This window comes from Larimichthys crocea, chromosome XXI (genome assembly GCF_000972845.2).
Source record: "Larimichthys crocea isolate SSNF chromosome XXI, L_crocea_2.0, whole genome shotgun sequence".
Taxonomy (NCBI): Eukaryota; Metazoa; Chordata; class Actinopteri; family Sciaenidae; genus Larimichthys; species Larimichthys crocea.
In genome coordinates, this window is record NC_040031.1 from 13,710,542 (window position 1) to 13,731,703 (window position 21,162).

At 39.4% G+C, this 21,162-nt stretch overlaps 3 protein-coding genes across 4 annotated transcripts in view; 1 reads left to right on the plus strand and 2 right to left on the minus strand.

Moving 5' to 3' along the window:
* The window catches only part of LOC104940628 (potassium voltage-gated channel subfamily D member 2), a 31,332-nt gene extending 29,129 nt beyond the window's left edge, over positions 1-2,203 (plus strand). For both annotated transcript variants that reach the window (XM_010757280.3, XM_010757279.3), the window contains one exon: positions 681-2,203. In XM_010757280.3, coding sequence (XP_010755582.1) covers positions 681-858 — 178 coding nt within the window. In that variant the 3' untranslated portion in view covers positions 859-2,203. The remainder of the gene's footprint in view (positions 1-680) is intronic.
* Positions 2,204-7,365: 5,162 nt separating this feature from the next.
* parietopsin lies at positions 7,366-9,400 on the minus strand. The gene is made up of 4 exons (XM_010757333.3): positions 9,049-9,400; positions 8,273-8,601; positions 7,885-8,130; positions 7,366-7,758 (listed from the first exon to the last, which is right to left on the minus strand). Exons 1-4 carry the CDS (start codon positions 9,398-9,400, stop codon positions 7,606-7,608), a joined length of 1,080 nt encoding a protein of 359 aa, XP_010755635.2. The 3' UTR covers positions 7,366-7,605.
* Positions 9,401-9,863: 463 nt separating this feature from the next.
* nt5dc3 (5'-nucleotidase domain containing 3) lies at positions 9,864-18,559 on the minus strand. The gene is made up of 14 exons (XM_010757278.3): positions 18,149-18,559; positions 16,632-16,816; positions 16,173-16,247; positions 15,999-16,054; positions 15,665-15,755; positions 15,439-15,576; positions 14,518-14,578; positions 14,213-14,315; positions 13,180-13,281; positions 12,971-13,052; positions 12,781-12,867; positions 11,479-11,619; positions 11,321-11,385; positions 9,864-11,213 (listed from the first exon to the last, which is right to left on the minus strand). The coding sequence occupies exons 1-14, from the start codon at positions 18,432-18,434 to the stop codon at positions 10,955-10,957; spliced, it is 1,731 nt and encodes a 576-aa protein (XP_010755580.1). The 5' UTR covers positions 18,435-18,559; the 3' UTR covers positions 9,864-10,954.
* Between the last annotated feature and the right edge of the window lie 2,603 nt (positions 18,560-21,162).

Genomic DNA, 21,162 nt, shown 5'->3' on the forward strand with positions numbered 1-21,162 from the left:
AAATGAAATTCCATTCAACTTTATCACACTGCGGCACAGCAGGGTTCTCGGAGATGGATATCTCAAAACATGGGCAAGTGCTGTAAAATCTAAGCTATCTGTATTTCCTGATAACACACGGTGTGAGAGAGAAAACATGTGATTTCATAAACATGTGAGCTACTCATTAATCTCAGTGTGAAAATGTCATACATAGGTGAGAATTGCAAACACTCGAGCGTGCCTGTCGTTACATGTGATAAAATGAATTTCTTGTGTGAGACTTAATTTCAAATGCAACAAGACGGTTCATATTATTCACAGACAGAAAATGAGACATTTAATGTTCCCAAAAAACACATTTAATATCTGTGCTTTTACAAGTCTTGTGTTTGTACAAGATGGACCGTGTAAAATGAGTATACATTATAGTCAGTCTCAACCTTTAATTACACAGTATACATATGCATGTTCTCTATAGACTCGTAACAAAAGCTGCAGACATCCACACTGAAATAAACTTTATAAGCAACAGGAGCTGATTCTCCTTTATATATTCACTCTGTACAAAGAACATCGATATTTCTCAAGTGGCATTTGTACAGTGAAAGAATGTATAAAAGAACTGCTCACAGGCTTTGTGTAATACCTTCACAAGGTCAGTCTTCTCACCCTCTTTCATCTTCTGTTTTCTCTTACAGCCGCTCCAGCCTGAATGCCAAACTCGATGAGACTATGCCCTTGAAATGTGACGAACCTTACATCACTCCCTCCATGGTCAGCCTATCTGCCCCCGTGGTGACCTCATCAGACGGGCACGGCTCCACCACCACCACCGCATACTCTCAGAGCAACATTGTCCGAGTATCTGCCTTGTAGATGTCATGCCTATCTGATCAGCTAACTGGTCTGAAGAAGCACCAGATGCTGAGGAGAGGGACCACCGAGCATCAACCTGCCATAATCTAGAGGGATTATAAGATTAGCAGAAATCGGGGTTTTTTGAAGTAGTGATCTCATCTGATGTCAAACTCTGCATGGTATTAGAATGATGAATGGACTGCTGCCTTGGAAATAAGAGCGAACCAGCAGATCTTGCTCCATTAAGCACAGCAGAGCAAGGAAGTGCTGGGATTGCGTGGTTATCGTCGTTGCCTAAAAATACTAAGAAAAAACTTTATTTTTGAATATGTAATGTAGTTGTATTTGTTGTCTTCTGATTCCAAGGAGGAAAGGCAGACGTTAAAAGGTCACTCTTGACGATGGCCTCTGATGATAAAGCACACATATTCATTAACTGATGGCCATCTTTGTGAATATTAAATCAGTCGACTTCACTCACCGCCCAGTTAAATAGTTTGTTTTGAAACCCCTCAATTAACTGGCTTCTAATAGTCCCCTCACTGTTGTAAATTCAGAAAACATACATCCGCTGGAATGGATAACTGTTGTGAATATTCATTAACTGACTCATTAACTGGTTGATGTCATCGCTTGATGAGTAAAATATACTACGCATCCTGACATGTTTGTGAAATGTACAAGTGAAAGTCAAAATGACAAAAATTTGTGTTAGCTTACATATTTGACATTCTGATATGGATCTTTGTGAAAGCCACTGTCATTAATTAACAATTGATATTGAGAACTATACAGGGTACATATTAGTTAGGTCACAAGGTAGAAATATAAGTGAATGTTCTCCGCAACACTTAACTAATACTAACCCTAACGTGGACATAGTATTGACCTGGAAACCATATGAAGGAGTGTAGAGCATCGATTCCATTGTAATATTCATAAGCGAGACTTGGTAGATTTCACTGTGTTAAAGGGCCATTTTGTACATTTTTCATATTGTAAATATCTCAGTTAGAACTTTATCAACTGCATTTGAAGTTGGCTCCTCTTATTTCTAGATTTAGTTGTTGGCATACTATTTCTGTCTGTTTACTGGTTGAATTAAGGATTTGCATGCTGTCTTTGCAGAATTCTGTTTTATTAAAAGTATGTCTCTGCTTCTTGTTTGAGGTTTGTCAGTAAAAATGAGCTTGATGGAAGGAAACACAATGAGGCTGGTATGTTATGATGTAAATTATGCAACACTTTGCTTTTAATGAAATACAAATCTTGTCATGGAGTACATATATAAGAGGGAAGGAAGAGGGAGAAGTAATCACACATTGTGCATTTGGTGCAGTGGATAGAATAAATACTGTAGCTCTACTGAAACATCCATTAAATGTCTTTTTCTTTTGTTTTTCCACTAGAACACAATAAGATGGATTTCATAATATGTTCCCTTATTAGTCAAAGAGCATCACTAATAACAGGATGACATAATAATTAGGTGCTACTGAAGGACATGTGAGGACCTGACCGACCCAGCAGTGGGTCCTGACTGCAGGGTCTCTGGAGACAGACAAGTAGATCTCAGTGATTGTTTGACAGAAAACTCAGCAGCGCTCTCCCGCTGAGCTGATTTTGTTGGTCCAAGCTGTTTCTCACAGCATGTAGCGCGTCTGCTCTGCAGTCTTCAGTAACTGCTGAGACGTCAGCCAGCATAAAATCTAATATAACACAGCGGCATATAAAATAATAGGCCTCCTATACCCAAATAGAAACTCGCACTTTGACGTCTTGGGTTTAATTTAGTTCATATTTAAACAATGACTCGACAAATGTTAACCATTTTATTATTCAGTTGCATGGTGAATATTGAATATGGTCATTTTGTCTAGTGAGACTCAAACAAAGAAGAAGAAGAAGTGGAAATATAATCATTTCTTATTGAATATGGATTTAACCCTGTTCTTAAGCCTGTAAAACTCTGTCCGAAACTGAGGGTTCACTGCAGCGTATATTATTGGGTCACTCAGTGATGTGATGCAGGCGACAGAGACTGACAGAATCTCCACATCCCGAATGATTGTTACCTGAAAAAATAACAATATTAAAAAGAATTAGATGTATAGAAGAGAGTTTTTCAACCTTGGGTTTGGGGGCCACTTGATATGGAGATCTGTTTGACTATGCATATTGAAAATACATTTTGAGAGCATGTTATACTGAAATTTACATCTTTTCAACTTTATAAGTGCTGGTGTCATGACATTTTTGGGACATAAAAGTGAGTTCACAGGCCAGAATCAGTTGAGATGCCCTACTTTACACCTACTTTACAGTAATGCAGCTGCAACAGAAGAAAAATGATCTTAACTCTATAGCCACTTACCTGTGTATTCTTGTTTTTGTGAACAACAAAATTCACCAGGATAGTTGTGATCAATGGCAGCCAGAATATGAGGAAAGTTATAATTATGTAGCCAGCACGCTTAGCCATTTTACTTTCCTTCTTTTTGCTTGCTCTCTCTTTACTTGCTTTTGAAGGCATCATGCAAACAGCACCTTCCATCTCCACATTTTGTTTCGTAGCTTCTGTCGTTTCAGGGACATTATTTGAGACTGCAGGTAATGAAGACACTTGATCTTCTGTAGCAACAACCAGTGTTTCTCCTCTGTTGTTGCTCTTAGCCTGTTTGGGTTCAATCAGTAAAACAGAAGTGGATTCAAGGTTTTGTGACTGTGCAGACGATGGAACGTGGAGGCTGTTTTTTTTCAATTCAGTGGGTGCTTTGTCAATTTTCACTCCCTCTTTGGATTGCATTTCTGTGTGGAAATTGCTTGACACCTTCTGTGGCTCTGGGCTTGAGCTCTTAACACTAGCAGCAGCATCTCCATTTGATGGTTTTGCTTCAACTTTCTTGGCACTGAGACTTGAGGGCTCAGTTTTTAAAGGTTTCTCCTCAGTCTGCGCCGCAGCTTGCATCGCAGGAAGGCGGGGTTGTTCTGTATCAAAGTCGGTTATCTCTAACCTATTTTTTAATTGAGTTTTATTCTCTGAACCGATGGAGACACACTGTGGGGCGTTTGTCGAGGTCAGTAGTGCAGCTGTGGAATCTTTCTTGAATGAGTTTGCTTCAACTTGTGCCACTGGTTCCACCTGAGCAATTTTGTTTTGCTCAGATTTTTTTTCGTGTCCATTTTCAACAGCTGCGCTTTCTTCTTTTGTCTGCTTGCCTTCCGTTTTGTCTGTTTTTGAAAGAGCAGTACCTTTGTCAAATATTTTGCGATTGTGTGATCTCACAAGGGTAAATATGCGAGCATAGAATCCAATGATAACGCCAAAGCAAGCAGCCCAGAGTGGGAACAACATGTAAAGTCCAAAGGTGTCATAGGAGGATGCTTTTTCTCTCTGTAATCCTTTGCATCTCACATGTACAGGTGAGTCCTTCACAAATATCAAACAAAAACCAGCCACCACAATAGCTAAAGTCCATGTAACAGGAATAAGTACCATAATTCGTCTTCGCCTTTGACTTGTTTTGAAGGGTTGTGCAATGGCCTGATATCTCTCTGCACTTATGCAGGCCAGCGTCAATAGCTGGATGCAGCAGCTGAAAGAGAAAGAGGCCACTTGTGTATTACAGATGAACTCGTCCGCATGTCCCTTTTGATACACAGTCATGACGATAATTAGGAGAATGGGACAGTCAATTAAACATCTCAGAACATCTATAATCGCAAGATTCACCACCAGTGCATTATTCGAAGTCTGCAGTGATTTTTGGTGATAAACTGCCAGGATGACAAAAATATTTGCTGCAATCCCCACAACAGAAGTGACCAACAGAATAAAACTGTTTGCCATCACAAAGGCGATGTCAGTGTACTCCTCCCAAATGGTGCTGTTCCCAGAGTCCCATGCTGGTGTAGGCTCGCCTTTCATCTCCAGGTTCAAAAAGTCAACATGTTTAGTTCTGTATCTTCATTCTCCTTATGCTGAGCGAAACAGCAGTACGACTGCTTTGCCTGACATCTCCGCTGAATGAATAATATAAATGGGTGAACCTGCAGCTTGGACAAATTACGCCAAAGTATCCGCCCTTTTCATTATCACTCCACAGCAGCAGCAGGTCACCTGGGAGTCCTCACTGTTCACATTCATTAAAAACTGTGCTGTGTATTCACAGCATAGACAACTGGAAAAAAAGGAATGGCTGTTAATTGAAAAGTGGTTATGTCACTGTTGTCGCAATGCTGATATACAACTCTGAAAAGCCAACCAGGGCCTGCAATGATGGCGATTATTAGTATGGCACTGTGACGCATTGGATATGCACATGTGTGTAAAGTGAACAGCTGTCCATTTCATTAAATTCAATGCCCCACAAAGGTTAAAGGCTTTGCATTAAGCATGCCAGGTGGGTGACTGGGGAGTTCTTGAATTGGCTCAGGAAATAAATGGAGCCCCGCTGCTGGATTATAGCATGACATTGTGTAATCCTGTTTGGAGATAAAGTGTGAAATGCTCTTTGGCTACAAATGTGCAAGCTTATGGACTGCTAAATCTGGGATTAGATCAACACAATACATTTTTCCTCCTGACAATCGATATATGTTAGACTAATCAAATGTTGCTATTAAGAAAGATGCACGCCATAAACTGAGACAACGTAATAAGCAACTTGCTAAAATAACGAGACAAAAGATTTGCAAATGAAAAAGATTTCATTCAGAATCAGATTCTCACTTACAATATTTACATAAAGCATGCCAAACAAGTGCGGGGGAGCAGCACAAAGTAAGCAATAAAACAAAAATTCACCCAGACTATTTTTTACCAACAAACCCAAACCATTAAAAAATAAAACATATTTGCAAAAGCACTATTGGACACAACACAAATATTATTATAGAAAACACAGCACTCAAAGTCAAAGGGAGAATGAACTCTCTCTTGATGCTCATAGTCCTTATATCAGACGTTCATATCGACTGGATATAATGAGGGACAGATCTGTCACAAGGACTTACTCATGAGGTTTAGCAATATTTTCATCAGTTTGCAGAAGTGATTTAATTTATGGTTTATTAAATCTAATCGCCACACTCCCCTTGAAAACAAACTTATAAACTCAATCAACTTGTCAGTGAAACAAAGTAAATGCATAAATATCCCTCTCAGATCAAATCACCAGATATTGAACAGTGAATTTAATCAGCCAGAAATTCATGATTCAATTGCTCTTGCACCCGACAGTTAAAATTCCCTCTGATTGTGTCCTTTTATATCATCTTTATTCAGCGATGCATGTTAATCTTCATTTCTGGTGACTCAGTGTGGGCTCAGATGTGTCACGATGTCCTGGTTTGATTCAGGCTCGGAGATTTTGCCATTATGTCATCCTTCTCTGAACTGTCCAATCCTCCTCTGAAACTGCCAATAGAGATGAAATAAATAATAAAAAAAAGATTATACAAATAAGAAATTGACAGACCACGAGGCAGGCCATCCAAGAAAAAAGAAAGTCTATTACTGCCTGACTGACTTATTGTTAAATTCACAAGGTGAGGTATGCAGCAGGCTTCCGTAACAAGCCAACTTTACCATATTTTTAATTTTGTGGGTATTGCAGAATTTATTTTTAAACATGTTATGTCATTCTTATGTATAAGCCAGCCACAAAATCTGAGGGGAGAGCATATTATGTGGCCTTTGCAATTTCCTTGCAACTGATAAATTATGTACTGGGTAAATCCTTTATATATACTGGTGGCAACAGGAAAGCTTATACATTGTATAATCCATAATAAATAACATTACTTGGCCTAGCTGTCAGTGTTGATGACATGATGGAGCTGTCTATTGTTGGCATTGATTTCATTTATTTACATAATAATATTACATAGGAAGAGGTGCCATGCAGTTGTGTATAATTTACATAAAAATCAGAGTATTTGTCTCCACAAGAGGCCTTGATATAAAAATGGTTTCAGAGTCTGTTCTGTATAAATCAATATTTCATGCCATGCAGAATGCATTACCCAAGACCCTGAAAATGTTAAACATCTAAGTGACTTTCTTCCCAGACTGCATGAAAACAGGTCCACTGTATTTTATTTATAGACAAAAAAATCAGGGGTCAAAGGTTGCACTTGCTCACAGTCTCTCTCTGCAGTCCCACTCCCCTAGTGCTGTTAAAAATTTACAAATACAAATGGAGAATATCAAATGGCCACAAAACATTCATTTCAGTCAGTGCTTTCTTTCTTTTTTGGCTAGTTTTTACAACACGCATACAGCACACACCTGCAAACACTAAAATAAAGGCAACAGTTTATTGATCCAAGCAAACCAGAGAAATAAAGCCATCGTACTGAAAACTTGCATTGTTCTAGGAAAAAAATGGGACAGACAACACAAGACATATACAGACAACTAAGAGAACAGCTTGCAATATAATGCAATTCAATAAAATATCAAAACAAATTAGTCTCAGAAGGAGATGAATTAAGTCATCTCTTATACAATCTTAACAGAAATTGAACAAAATAAACATTTCTTTTTTTCTGTGGTATTGGATTGAAATACTATGTATGTCATCTTCCACTTATTTTGTCCACCTTCTGAATATCAGTCTCTGGTCTGAATCGGTTCTGGGTTACAGAGAAGATGTTTCTGAGAGACATGGGGCCCGTAGACGTGCAGGTCTGCGTCCTTGATGAGACACCGAATAAACACCCACAACCACGGCAGCTTCTTCTTGCTTTTGTCAGAGAGAGTCACACAGGCAACACCTTGCTATTCATCTTGACATTCCTGCTCAAGGGAGTCACCCGGGTACTGTTCATGGAGTGCATGTGGATGCTGACAAGGGCGGGCGTGCGGGGAAAATAGCGGCCGCAGGACAGCAGCTCCAGAGTGGCATCACGGAACTGTTGGATATAACCCATAAACATAAAGGAAATATATATATGAGCATCACATGCAATTCAAATGTGCTTATATTGTACTTCCTATCTACGTCCACATCTCGTTTTTACTGCAGATAAACTGCTCACCTGCTTGTTGGAAAGGAAGTAGATGATGGGGTTATAGACAGGGCTGGTCTTGGCAAAGTACATGGGCATGGTGGCAACCAGTGGAGGGATGTAGAGCTCTGGATCCACAACTACCACCACTGACAACGCCGTGTAGGGCAGCCAGCAAACAAAAAAAGCTATGATCATGGCCAGGACCATGCTGATGGCGTGATCATTCTCCTTCTGGCTGGAACGCCCACCCTGGAGCTCTACACTCTTGTTGAGCTACGAACAGAAAGCAGATTCTACAGCCATTAAAAGATAATCACTTTGTTTGAGTCTGTAGGTGGTAAAGTGCAAACAGATGAGAATGGAGGTATGAATGTGTAAAAGTGTAATAAACATGCAGAAGCCATTATGAGCCCACCTTATTCATGGATGTGAGCACTTTGGAGTAGCAGTAGATGATGACTGTAACAGGGAAAATGAAGCAGAGGAGAGTGTAGAGGATGAGATAGCTGTAGTTGCTCCATGATCTCTCCTCCCAGGCCAGAGAGCAGGAGGTCTGGACTCCTTCAGGTCCATACGAGCTCCAGCCAAATAACGGAGTCACAGCCCAAAACAAACAGAAGATCCAAACCAAAAACAACCCGATGACGCTTCTCCTCATGTTCAACTTGAGGCCAGCTCTTGGCTTACACACTATGTTGTACCGCTCATAGGCAAGCAGGGTTAGAGTACAAAGAGACACCAAACCTAAGAAGAGAAAGAGAAACAAAAAAAGCTATTCTTAATGTCCACTTTATAGCTTCTTCTGGAGATCTTGGGGGAATGGTGTTTGTTTAATCTCCATTCCACAATTGAGCAAACTCAATCCAATGAGAAGACCACGAGATGATGTTTAAAGCCCTGGGAAAAGCTAAAGTGTACCATGAATCACAGAATAATACATTTTTTTAAAGAAAGGAACATGACATTTGCAAGATCTGATAACAGCAGAATTGAAGAAAAAAAGAAAAACATCAAACAAAAGCTGACAACATTGACATTTTAAAGCCAGAATACATCCTGAGATCAAATCAAGTGAAACAATATTTCAGAAGATGGATATTCTAGCCTCAGATTTTATCTTATTGTGTTTTAGCCAGCTTACAAAACACCTTCAGGCACAGACGAAAACATTACACACAAGACTCAACTTACCAAAATAGTTGACAGCAAATCCTTGAAACACACAGGCTGCGTGGCCAATAAAGAAAGAGCCTTGGTAGTTGGTGATGGTGACGACCAGGGAGCCGCAAAGGCCAATCATGAGGTCAGACACAGCGAGGCTGAGGATAAAAACGTTTATAGGCTGGAGGAGAGACGGATTCCTCAGCATCACTGTTATGACGATACCATTGTTGAAAACTGATAACAGTGTGTTGATGAACATGAGGTAAGAAAGTATATTGTAGCCTATCCGAGGGAAGATGGTGGGCGCCACAGTCACCACCTCAGTGTAGGTGGATGGAGGATGAGGGCCGGAGGTCCACAGTGTCCTGTTGCTGTCCATGGTGCCTAAATGAAGTCCAGCTTTGGTGAAACAACTGTGAGGCCAGAGAGTGAAGCTCAGGACACAGCATCGACGATCTTATCATTGCTGATTCCTGTTAAACCACTTGAATGCTCTTATTTTCCAAGATGTCAGATTGTGCACCTGTCTGATAGAGAAAGCCCCAAATGCAATATGGGAAATTAGTCCGCAACACGATTTGGAGGGATTACTCCCAATAAACCCACAGCTATAATGCTAATTGGAAAGTTGAAAGATATTAAGGAGGAGGATGAATTAGTTCTCAGAATTAATTTCCAAATGATTAAATATTTCTTTCTTATGATGTTTATTCAGCTAATGGAAAAGGGGGAAAATTGCACACTACACACTCATTAAACAAATACCTGCTAATTAAATCTAATTACAGAACAATTAACCACATGAAGTTACTTTGAATTCATAACAATAACACTCTGCAAGATCATTAAGTCAGTTACTTTTTAATAAATATTGAAATAAAAATACACTGCATCGGTACATATTTAAACCACAGAAACATTGAGAAACCATGAGATCCACCGGTATTTAAGAATTCCTTCGTTTTCAATGACTATAAACTCTAAAGATTCCAGCTTAAAAATATATTCTTGTCACGCGTTCACTCCAGCACGTGTGAACGCGTTTCACACATTTATTTCTGTCAAACGCACAAAACGCACTGCTGCTTTCAACAGATCAAACAGCAACACTAAATATAGCAGTGATGCTCTATTTTTTTTTTTTTGCACCCCTGATAAATATTAAGATTTCTAGCTGCTAAAATCAGACATACAGTTGCGTGTGTGTGGAACCGGTTGAAATAATTAAATACAAAGAGCTCAGAGCATAAATGTGCAATTTGTGCCACAATTCAAAAATAAAATGAACTGAGATTTAAAAAGCATAATTACCACACATTCTATGATCTATTACAAAAATATAAAGGTTGCAGTGAAATGAACTAGAGATTAAGGCAACAATGTTTGTAATGTAAATGTCACATCTGAGTATTCTAACAGTCTCCTTATCGCAGAGGCAAAGGATACAAAAAGCAAAGACAGTGTGTACAATTCAGAGATCCAACATAGACTTGGTGTGTGACTGCCCCCTAATGTTTAGACTGGATAAGTGCACCGTATCGTTGGTATCATTTCTCACTACCCCTACCCACCACTATCTTACACACACCAAGACTGAACACAAACTCAAACCTAAAACAGTCAGTGCATTAAACAATTCTAATTCTGCGCAGTGGAAATGTAAAATACAAGTTACCCATGTTTACAATGAAATGTGGCTTAAAAAACACAGCAGATTCCTCCTAAGACTTAATTATTTGAGAGGAAGTTCATAACTTACAAGTTTAAAGCTTAAACGTCAATAGTTTACATGATTGATACCAATTATGCACATCTTAAAATGTCACATGCATCTTCTAAAAAGCTATGACTCAAAACTTAACTTAAAAAAAACTAAGCAATGAGATCATACAATCCTAGCCTTTATTTTTGAAGCCCGACTTCCTCTCTCTCTCTAATTGCCATCGACTCTGTGGAACGGGGAGGAGACGCTAATACCAGCAGGGCTGTGTTCAGGCCAGAAGGGTGACTCGTGCTGCAGGGGAGTACGCCGAGGGAAGAAGGTGTGCTGTAAGTCGTAGTTGAGGAGGCAGCTGATGGAGGCCATGTAGATGTCAGCAAAGCGCGAGAGTCGGCGTGAGAAGTAGGTGGGGTTGTGATACGTCCGGAAGAGACTCCCGAACTGACCGTTAAAAATGTCCTTCGTCTGCGCCCTGCCATGGAGACACATTCATCATGATGAGGTTAGAATACTATTTCAAGATCGATCAATACATTTGCAAAACTGCTCTTGATTGCCAAAAGTCGTTATCTCCATTACCTCATGGCTTCTCTTTCTCTGATCCACTCCTCGACGACCGCTTGAGACGCTGGATCCCTGTGGACCTGTTTGGAAGCAGTGCATAGAAATGAAACTGGATGGAGGATGGAGGCAAAAAGCAAAAGACAGACGGAAGTGTTTCTTTAAAGTCTCCTGACCTGCATCTGTTCAATAAGCCCAGTCAGTGCCTGTAACCAGGCCATCATGTGCATGTACTCCTCCGTGTTCATGATCTTGATCTCCTTCCTCAGCTCAGGGATGATGGCGCCCGTCCTCCAGCCATGTTTCAGTGTCAGATCCTGGAAAACAAAGGACCAGGAGAACAGTCTTGAACACACTCTGCTGTGGACAGCAAGATTTGACAAGTAATAAATGAAAAGGAGTGCTATAAATAATACACCGGACTTCTCTTTAACTCTAGTTCTTATGGTACAGTACAGCCTGAATAGGAGTGTATTGCCACTGTATCATATTTATGAGACAACTGTGACATAAACACCTTGTATATACCAGCCACAGCTCGTTAGCAGCACAACTGCAATGCCACAGAACTCTGCACAGCCACAGTAGACATAATGATGCATTATGGCTCACAGCCCAATACACAATCAAGGTATTTATGGAAATGAGATTAAAGAAAATAGACTTCAGACCTGCCTGGATGAAGTTATATGAGGTGACCACAGAGTCTAAAACAGAAGTGCATCTTTTTTTGACAAGGATTCAGAGAAGTGAGATTTGGATTTTTACTAAAACTACATGAAGCATAAATGAGATATTGCTCCATCCTTCCCTCGCCTGTAACACCTTAGCAATTCAGAAATGCTTCTGCTTCTGTGTCCACTTGCCTAATGATCTCTTCTCGGGCTGACTGGAAACCGGGGTCGGCGTAAACCACACGCCATGTTCCATCTTCTTAAACGAGCAAGACGACATATTTGACAGCCGGCTGCCTGCCACCACCAAGGCATTATGCCAAAGATGTAAACTCTCTCTTTTATTATCACCACTTATAGCTGATCAGACACACTCATATATCCAAGTCGTTATAACTCATTGTGACGCAGTAAAAAAAACAAAACAACAAACTGATGCCTGCTAGTTTGTTTAGCGCGGATGATGGGAGAAGCTGTTGGCAAGTTGATAGGTTACAGGTATAAAAAAGGTAAATAAGGTGCAGTGATGCTCAGGACTGTAGCTGTGGTAGGTGTAATATACCAGGAAACAGTTATACTCATTAAAATGTCTGTCAATCAAAACCAATGCAGGGCTGCAGTAACTGGTTTAATGGATGGAGAATTACATTTCTTGCTGGATATAAATATTAACTACCAGAAATACAATCATCTTAAATGGAGCATGGTTCCCCTTTGTTCATAATAGTGTATATTTTCATACTACACTGTTTTGTGTCGATATAATGACTCTTTTCTTGGTAAATATAACTAGAAGCTGCTTACTGCCAAGTCACTGTAGATGTGATCGCCAAAGTAGAGCACTCTGGATCCTCTCCAGCCGGTGAGTCTCAGAAATTCATAAAGGTTTCCCTACAGTGATCAAAGACACACAAACACACACACAAACACACACACACACACTAAAAAATATATTCCAGCAGAAAATTGTCTGACATTGTTGACTGATATTCACCTGTTTGTAGATCTGCCCTTTTTCCAACCTGTGAATCCTGTCCCACAGCAATGCACCTTTGTCGGTCACTCGCCTGAAAGGTCTGAGGGAAAAGACACACAACAAATGTTGACAAATGTCAACCTCTTATAATATTGACAGTTCCTAAACAGACAGACACACCTGTATGTACATGCTGTGGACATATAGTATGGTCTACAGACACTTACTTTCTCCTGTCATTGAAAAAACCAGGTTTGTCAGCCTGAACAATCACAACATCAAACAGGTCCCTCCAGTCCTTCCCCACAATGTAGTTCATTCCTCGGTCCCTGGAAAAGACAAAGATTACCTTGTCAGCAACATCTTAAAAGCTCATCATGCAGGTAACAAATACCTGAGCTGAGGGCACGGCAGCTCAGCAGAAATAACACGTCCATCTTGTATTATGTTAGTGTGGATTTAAACAAGATTCAATGAAGCTGCTGTGTTACTTTGGTACAGATGCAGCAACAAAGCAGCAACAAAGGCAAAGGAGAGACTGTCCACACACTGAAATTTTCAGGCTTTAATATAAGCAATGATATCAACTGAAAGGTCTTTGGGACCATTGAGGACCTTGCAGGTTTATCAAGTTAGATTTATATAGGCCAATATCACAAATCACAAAGCAGCCTCAAGGCTTCTACAATCTGCACAGCATACAGCACCTTCTATCTTTAGACCCTCGACTTGGAAAAACTCACACATCTATAAAAACAAAACAAATAACCTTAACCTATGGGAAGATTAACAAGGAGGGGATCAGTCTTTCAGGATGCACGACAACAGATGCTGCGTGTACAGAAAAAAACAAACAAAATAACAAAATAGAATTATAATAATGTGGAAAATCACGATGACTAAATAGATAGATTGTAAAGGTCAAAACATTTGTGCATTTTTAGTGTGTGGACAGCATCTCCTTTGTCTGAATGTAATAAACTATTAAATCAAAGACGTACTGAAGGTCTAATATCTGCGAAGCCTTTTGAGGTTCGATACGCTCTGCTGCTCATTTTGTGCAATCAAGCCTGACTTCAAAAGAGGCTCATGGTCAATGACTTGCACTCAAATACAAACACTTGCTGACGGAAAAGCTGTTTGATGTGAGGCTGCCCATCTTTAAAAGTTATAGCATAGCACAAATTAAATGTTAGTACACAGATACATGACATTTTAATTAATAACCGACAGCCATGCGCACTCTGTTTGCTCACTTACACAAAGTCAAATGGGCTATTGGTAATGAGGAACATCTTTTTTCCGTGCTCTGACAGCTTCTTCAGCACAGCGTGGCTTTGCTCGCCGTAGCAAATGTATTTCTCTGGAAAATGGGAAAAGAGAAGAAGATAAAGCGGGCGGGGTGGCTGATAGAGAATTTGCACAAACAAAGCACTGCTTTTATTTCTATATCGCAGTTTCATTATTACTGAATTGCTTTTTATGTCTTGGCAACATCAGAGATGTGGCCGTGGAATTTATTTTATATCAGCTCAAGCAAAACAATATGAATCAAAAAGTATTACCAATATCTGCCTCCACGGCTCGGTACATAATGCCCTTGACGTGAACATCTCTAATGGCTTCCTGTTAAGGGGAAAAAGTAAACAGCCCTGAGCCAAGAAGTCATGACTTCAGTGTCAGGATGTTAGCATTCAGCTCCAGTAGCAACACATTGGTCTGTATGTAAACTTGGGAGCACAAAGAAGTGCATCTCTGAATACAAATTAAATATGAAGAAAGCAGGCCCTGGAGTTTAGTTACTTTGGTGGCACAGTGAGAAAGTTTCCCCAGGGTTTCCAGCAGTGTAACTTTTGAATCAGCTACTGAGTAAACAGACACACATTTAAAGGAAGTTTATCATATGCAAAGATCATTTGATGTTCACAAAAAGGAAAAAGAAAAGTAAGCAGAAAAATGACAGGGTTAATGCTGAATAATAAATCAGGCCTGACAGGAAAAAGATTGAGCGGGGCGCCCTTGAAAAGATATGAGAGGCACTCGTGGAACAGAGCGTGTGTGAGAGCTTTTAATGACAGCGATATGTCAAAAGTGCTGCAGTGTGACAGAGAATAGACAGGACCGGTGTGACAGACGCCCTCAAAGGGAGAACACAGTGCTGATTCCTCGTCCCTCTCCCTTTGAAATTGCAGAGCCACCAGAGAACAGACGCAGATGGCTGGAGGCGGGCTTTGCCTGACTAAAATTAGAAACCGGTTTATCGGAGCTAAAATTAAGACAGTACTGAATGGCTGGAGTGCACAGCACACTGCAAACATGTGAATTACCTTAATATTTATTTACACATGGAAGTCTTTCCATATATTGGACCCTGGGAGACAAAATAGCTGTGTGTTACTCACCCGATCAGATTATGGCAAATTCTGTATGCCGAGTTTCCCTTAAATATTCATCAAAGATGGTAGAACAATAACAAGATAGTTCACCTTTACATCTTTGTAGAGATGGACTGGCTCATAGTCGATGTTGTGCCTCATGAAGAAGTCATTGACGCAGCACAGGAGGGTCATCTCAGGCAGGGAGAATATGTCCATGAACTGTTTCATGGTGTGGCCATGTGAACTCTGCAAGACAAGAATTAACATAATTATATTCTGTTATTTCTATTTCTGTAGGTTTCTTGTCCTATATAAATAAGGAAATGATCATCACCTTGCCATAGAAGTCGCTCATGATCTCTAGAGGTACATGACTCCCTTCATACATGGCGATTACTTCCTCATCAGGAACTGGATGAAGACCCCTGTAGAAGAGACACAAAATGTCAAATCCATATATTCATAGCATGTTATTTCCGACACGAACGACCTCCTAAAGGTGACGAATATGTGAACAAATATATCTGACATGGACTAAACCTCCACCCTGATCATTCATCCAAAAGAATATTATACTCACACAGTGTTGTGTGAAATTCACATTTGTCATCAGCGTATTATTTATTACCCACCACCCTGGTGTGAGAAGTGACACTGTGCACACATACCTGTAGACAGTTCCCAACTGGATGTAGTGAAAAGCATCTATCTTCATCAGCAGTGCCTGTTACAAATCATTCAATATGTCCACAGAAATGATCTTCACACTGAGCCTGCAGTACAAAATGCAAAATATAAAACATCTGTCAGTCTTTGAGTTAAATAAGCAAAGACCTTCTCACCTTCTGAACGTCATAGTGAAGTCCTCTTACAGCAAAATTAGGAATATACTCATACTTCCGCAGACCCTCTGGATACTAATATATAAAAAGAAAAAAAAACTCTTTGAGATTTACAGTGACAACATAACAGAGATCTACATCTACAACATCAGTGAGTAGGCAGGTAGGCAGCTGTACCTCAGTTTAAACCATAACCTTGGTTGATTATCACCAAAGCACCCCAACACATTCAGTAATAAACACAAGTTTCTAATATCAACTTTTTAGCATCTCTACTGAAAATGTTTGGGGGGTTAAATGCCTCAGTTGATTGCACAGTGACAGTGTTTTTCTATTTGTAACCTGACACATATGACAGATACGCAAGGAAACACATGTTTGTACATTGTTGTGCTCTGTTCAATCAGTATACGAATTCATATCAGCCAAGAAGAATGATGTCAGACAGTGCAGACGCACCCTGTGGTTGGTGATGAGGATGTCCCGGGCTATGTTGAAGATGAGAGTGTGGAGGTGTCTGGAGTAGAAGGCCAGGGTGTAGTCGTAGTCGAAGCCATAGATCTCTATGTCTCGCAGGCTCATCTCATTGTTGGCAAAAATGGTGTCAGGGTTGACTGAGTTGGTGGCTATGACTGGAATCAAATCTAAGACGAGAGAAAACACTGGAGGTCATTTTTCTTCCATTTGTGAATAATATGCCGATGTTATGACGGACAGGCAGAAGTAAATCTGATAACAAAGTTTACTGAAGATGGTGGATAGGTTAGTTTTGAGTACCTGCACTATTTCTCTCTTTCTAATGAATATCAAGGTTAAACATGTGATCATGAATTCGATTAGAATTTGGTAGAGTACGCAGAAATGAGAAGTTCTTACATACTATGTAGGTTTAAGGTACTGCCACCTTTGTAATTTCTTTTTTTATAATAACTAATAGATAGATAAATAGATAAATAATATAATAACCACCACAAAGTTCATACAACCAATCTCTGACATGCTTTACCAAGTATAACTGCATGGTTACTTCATTTAATTGCATTATATTTTACAGGTATTGACATTGTGATTACCCTATTTGCAGATGTATGTAAATATTCCTACTCCTTGAAGCTACAAATATGCTGAGATCTTTATTTTTACTTTTACTTTTATTTTTTTCTTATCTGTATTTATATTCCCATTCCGATTACTTACAATGTGCAATATTATGTATACCATGGTCACTTTACCTTTGCAAGATGATTTATTTTATGGTCACTTTACATTGCAATATTATTTATATCATGGTCACTTTCCATTGCAATATTATTTATATCATGGTCACTTTGCATTCCAATATTATCTATATCATGGTCACTTTACATTGCAATATTATTTATATCATGGTCACTTTACATTGCAATATTTTTTATATCATGGTGACTTTACATTGCAATATTTTTTATATCATGCCACTTTTACCTTCAGTACTTTTTTTTGCACATTGTCTGTTGTTTGCCGGTTTATTTTTTTGTTTATTGTGCAGGTAATGAGATACTTCTCTCTGTTCGTTGTGTTTTGCCCTTTCTACTTTAATCCTATCTAAATCTTTAAAGTCAGTACAATGCACTACAGGAATACCACAACCTATACAACAATAGGTTTGATTGACTAAAAATGAACTACATTTGCATGTTTTAAGCTTCACAACAGGTGGCTGTAATTGCAGGGCTGCTGCTTATGACTGCATTATATTTGACAGGTGTTATACTGTATATTGTCCTCACCATTTATGCATATAAAACAAATGATCATAGCCTATAACTAAAGCACGTTGTTCCCACCATGTGGCTGCAGTACTGTATTAGTTTGCTGTAAGTGGGTGAGTCATAACAGGGTTATAATATGAGGACACAACATCTCTGTATATACCGCAGTGCTGTGTGTGAATCTAATGAATGGTCTCTGATGTTTTTATTGCATTATGTCCATACCTTCCGTCTGTCTTTTGGTCTCTTTGTAAACAGACCACAGCCTCTCTGTCATGTCCTGAGCGTCTGAAGAGCTGCAACAAGCAGATGCTGCGTAGTTTATGGCTCTGGGTTGGTCTGACAGTAGTTGACCGACTCCATGTGCAACTGCACCGAGATTCCGTTTCCACAAGCGAGATTTGAGCGGGCGGTGTTGTAAACCCTGTAACACATTACAGAAGATAGTCGCCCTCTGGAGACAGTCCCTGTGCTTCAGGACAGACGACAGGGGCAAAGATAAGGGCGCCATGACTCTTGTTTAGGTGGCAGCCCGTGTGTAGGTCGCAGAGGACCTTGAACAGCTGTTCGCCTCGCCGGGCTCTTCAGTGGTAAATACCGAAAGTCTCCCTGGATGGCTGCTTTGCACGTCACATCCGCGTTTAACAAGGTCTCAGCCAACCAGCGAATCAGAGGCCGGTGCGTCTGCGGCGCAGCCTCCTCCCACCATCCGCTGAGCAGCTGTGGCATCGGTGACATGTATGAAATATGCATGATCCATGTCATAAGGAGCCGGTTTTATACAGAGATGCTGACTGAGATACAAGACAGCAGGGCTTTCTCTTTCTGTGGTTATGAAAACAATGTCTCAGACACACAGGCACCTCTGGAAGCCAAACATAGATATAATGTAATGAGTGACCAAAATAAATACGTCAAAATCATGGTAAATCAGAATTTAGACTTTTCAGGACACACTTGTAAGGTAAGGCAGTTCTGGCTGACTTAATATTTCATATTTTTTTACTTAAAAAAGGGTATCTCATTATTTTGTCTCTCTACCTGAGGTTTGTCTTTGTTATCTAACAAGTTTGACTTAGAAAGTCCACATCATGACTTAACTTCAAATCATAATATATAATAAATGACTTTTAAGACTTTTAAATCGAGATTTTGACTTATTTGAAGCTTTTATTCAATATTTCATAGTTTTGTTTTCATCAGTCTTATTTTGTATTTTTGTCGTCCCTCATAATAAATCTAAATTATGAGGTGCTTAGTCATAATTAGGCTTTTTAGGACACACTTGTAATTGATTTAAAGGCACAGTGTGTAAAATATAGGAGCATCTTTTGGCAGGAATTGAATGTAATATTCATAAGTAGGTTTTAATTTGTGTATAATCATTTGAAATAAGAATTGTTGAGTTTTTGTTGCTTTAAAAATAAGCCGTTTAGATCTACAGAGAGAGTAGCAGGTCCTCTTTCACACCACCATATTGAACAACCATTTTTCTACAGTAGCCCCGAGAAGACAAACTAAACTCTGGTCTAGATATGTCCTTTTGCTTTTTATGTGAATGTGAGTTTTTCTTACATGCTTGGAAGGAGAGGTTGAGGCGTGGGAGAGTATTCATTTTGTTGCAATCTGCAACTTCACCGCTAGATGTCACTAAATCCTACACACTGGACTTTTAATATGAGATGATTTTGACTGAGTATCTCATTGTTAAGTCAACATTTATGACACATCTTTGACTTACAGTAGTATCTCAGAAAATCATAAGAGTGAGATATATCAACTGTTTTACTTTTTACAGCAAGTTTGACATTTTCAGTCAAACACTTTTTACTTTTCATTTAATACCTCCTCATACATTTTATGTGTTTTGACTTTGCATATTATATCATTTTCTTTATGTATTTTGCTTTTTTTGTGGAAATTGACCTCTACATTTAAAGAATTGCCTTCTAGTTGAGGAAATATCACACTTTGTTAAATAATGGAGCAAAACCCCTTCATAGCAGCTGACATTGTGTTCACTCAGACTTCATACAGCCATGGATAAAAGCGCACACATACCCTTTGCTCACCAATAACTATAACTATGAACGCCTTTGACACCTGCAGCCTTACCCTGTAATTTACAGCCGGTTACACACACAACACACGGGGTAAACAAGCAGCATGTTACCCATTTAGCAGACATGGGACCAAGTCACACATGTGCAAGTCTCAAGTAAGTCTCAAGTCTCAACCTTCAAGTCACAAGTAAGTCCCACGTAAGTCAGATCAAGTCAAGTCCTGTAATAGGTCAAGTCAAGTCACCTTTGGCGTATTGTTGTAATTTTAGCTGCAGAATCTGATCTTAATATGATCTCACTGTAATCATCAACATTATTTAAAATGTAAAAAATAAATAAATAAATAAATACATGTCATATTCACACTGAAAACATGATGTGAATAACACTCAAGTCATTCAAGTCATCGTGTCTCAAGTCAAGTCAAGTCCAGAGTGTTAAACTTCCATGTCCAAGTCAAGTATTTCATTTTTTGTCAAGTCAAGTCACAAGTCATAAAAACAGCGACTTGAGTCCAAGTCACTAAGTCTCAAGTCCCCATGTCTGCCATTTAGTAATCATTTCAGTATGACACAATCTCACAATCTCTACATATATTGATCAGACTGTGTGTTTTTTTTAACTCAGTATTTAAACAGGGCCACCTCATGGACAAAGATCTGTAGTGCACATGCACCCACCATGCCTGCCTCCACAGTATGATTCATTGTATCTATAAGTACAATGAATCCACACCTTTAAAGGAAAAGCAATGCAGATAGACTGAATACTATGCCAAATACACATAAGCAGTGTATAATTTAGACTGACACATAGTGAAACAAACTGATACAAAGCCACAGCCTGTCAGTATCTCTACAAACAAAGCTTGTATTATCAGCGTGATCGAGCTTGAAGAGGATGCAACATTGCGTAAGAAAATCAAAGTTCAACCAAAGTGTTGACAAAGATTTATTTTTTTTATTTTTTTATAACACTGACGGGTGATTTTTAGGAAGTGATGTGCTGATTATTCATTCTTGGCCAATGGTGTCTAGCCACGATTTTCGGGCATTGACTTATGTTGAAGAATCTGATTGGACAACATGTACAGTAGCTCGCGATGTGATTGGCCCACGTTTGTGCGTGGTGCGCAGCCATTGGTCGGCCGTCACGGGTTTAATAGAGTGGGGCTCT

Coding starts and splice junctions, on each gene's coding strand:
- parietopsin (XM_010757333.3), bottom strand. CDS start 9,400: ATGGACAGCAACAGGACACTGTGGACCTCCGGCCCTCATCCTCCATCC. Junction 8,602..9,048: donor ATTTGCTGTCAACTATTTTG/GTAAGTTGAGTC, acceptor TTCTCTTCTTAG/GTTTGGTGTCTCTTTGTACT. Junction 8,131..8,272: donor TGCTCACATCCATGAATAAG/GTGGGCTCATAA, acceptor TTCTGTTCGTAG/CTCAACAAGAGTGTAGAGCT.
- nt5dc3 (XM_010757278.3), bottom strand. CDS start 18,434: ATGGCGCCCTTATCTTTGCCCCTGTCGTCTGTCCTGAAGCACAGGGAC. Junction 16,817..18,148: donor GACCAAAAGACAGACGGAAG/GTATGGACATAA, acceptor CTCTCGTCTTAG/ATTTGATTCCAGTCATAGCC. Junction 16,055..16,172: donor TTCACTATGACGTTCAGAAG/GTGAGAAGGTCT, acceptor GATTTGTAACAG/GCACTGCTGATGAAGATAGA.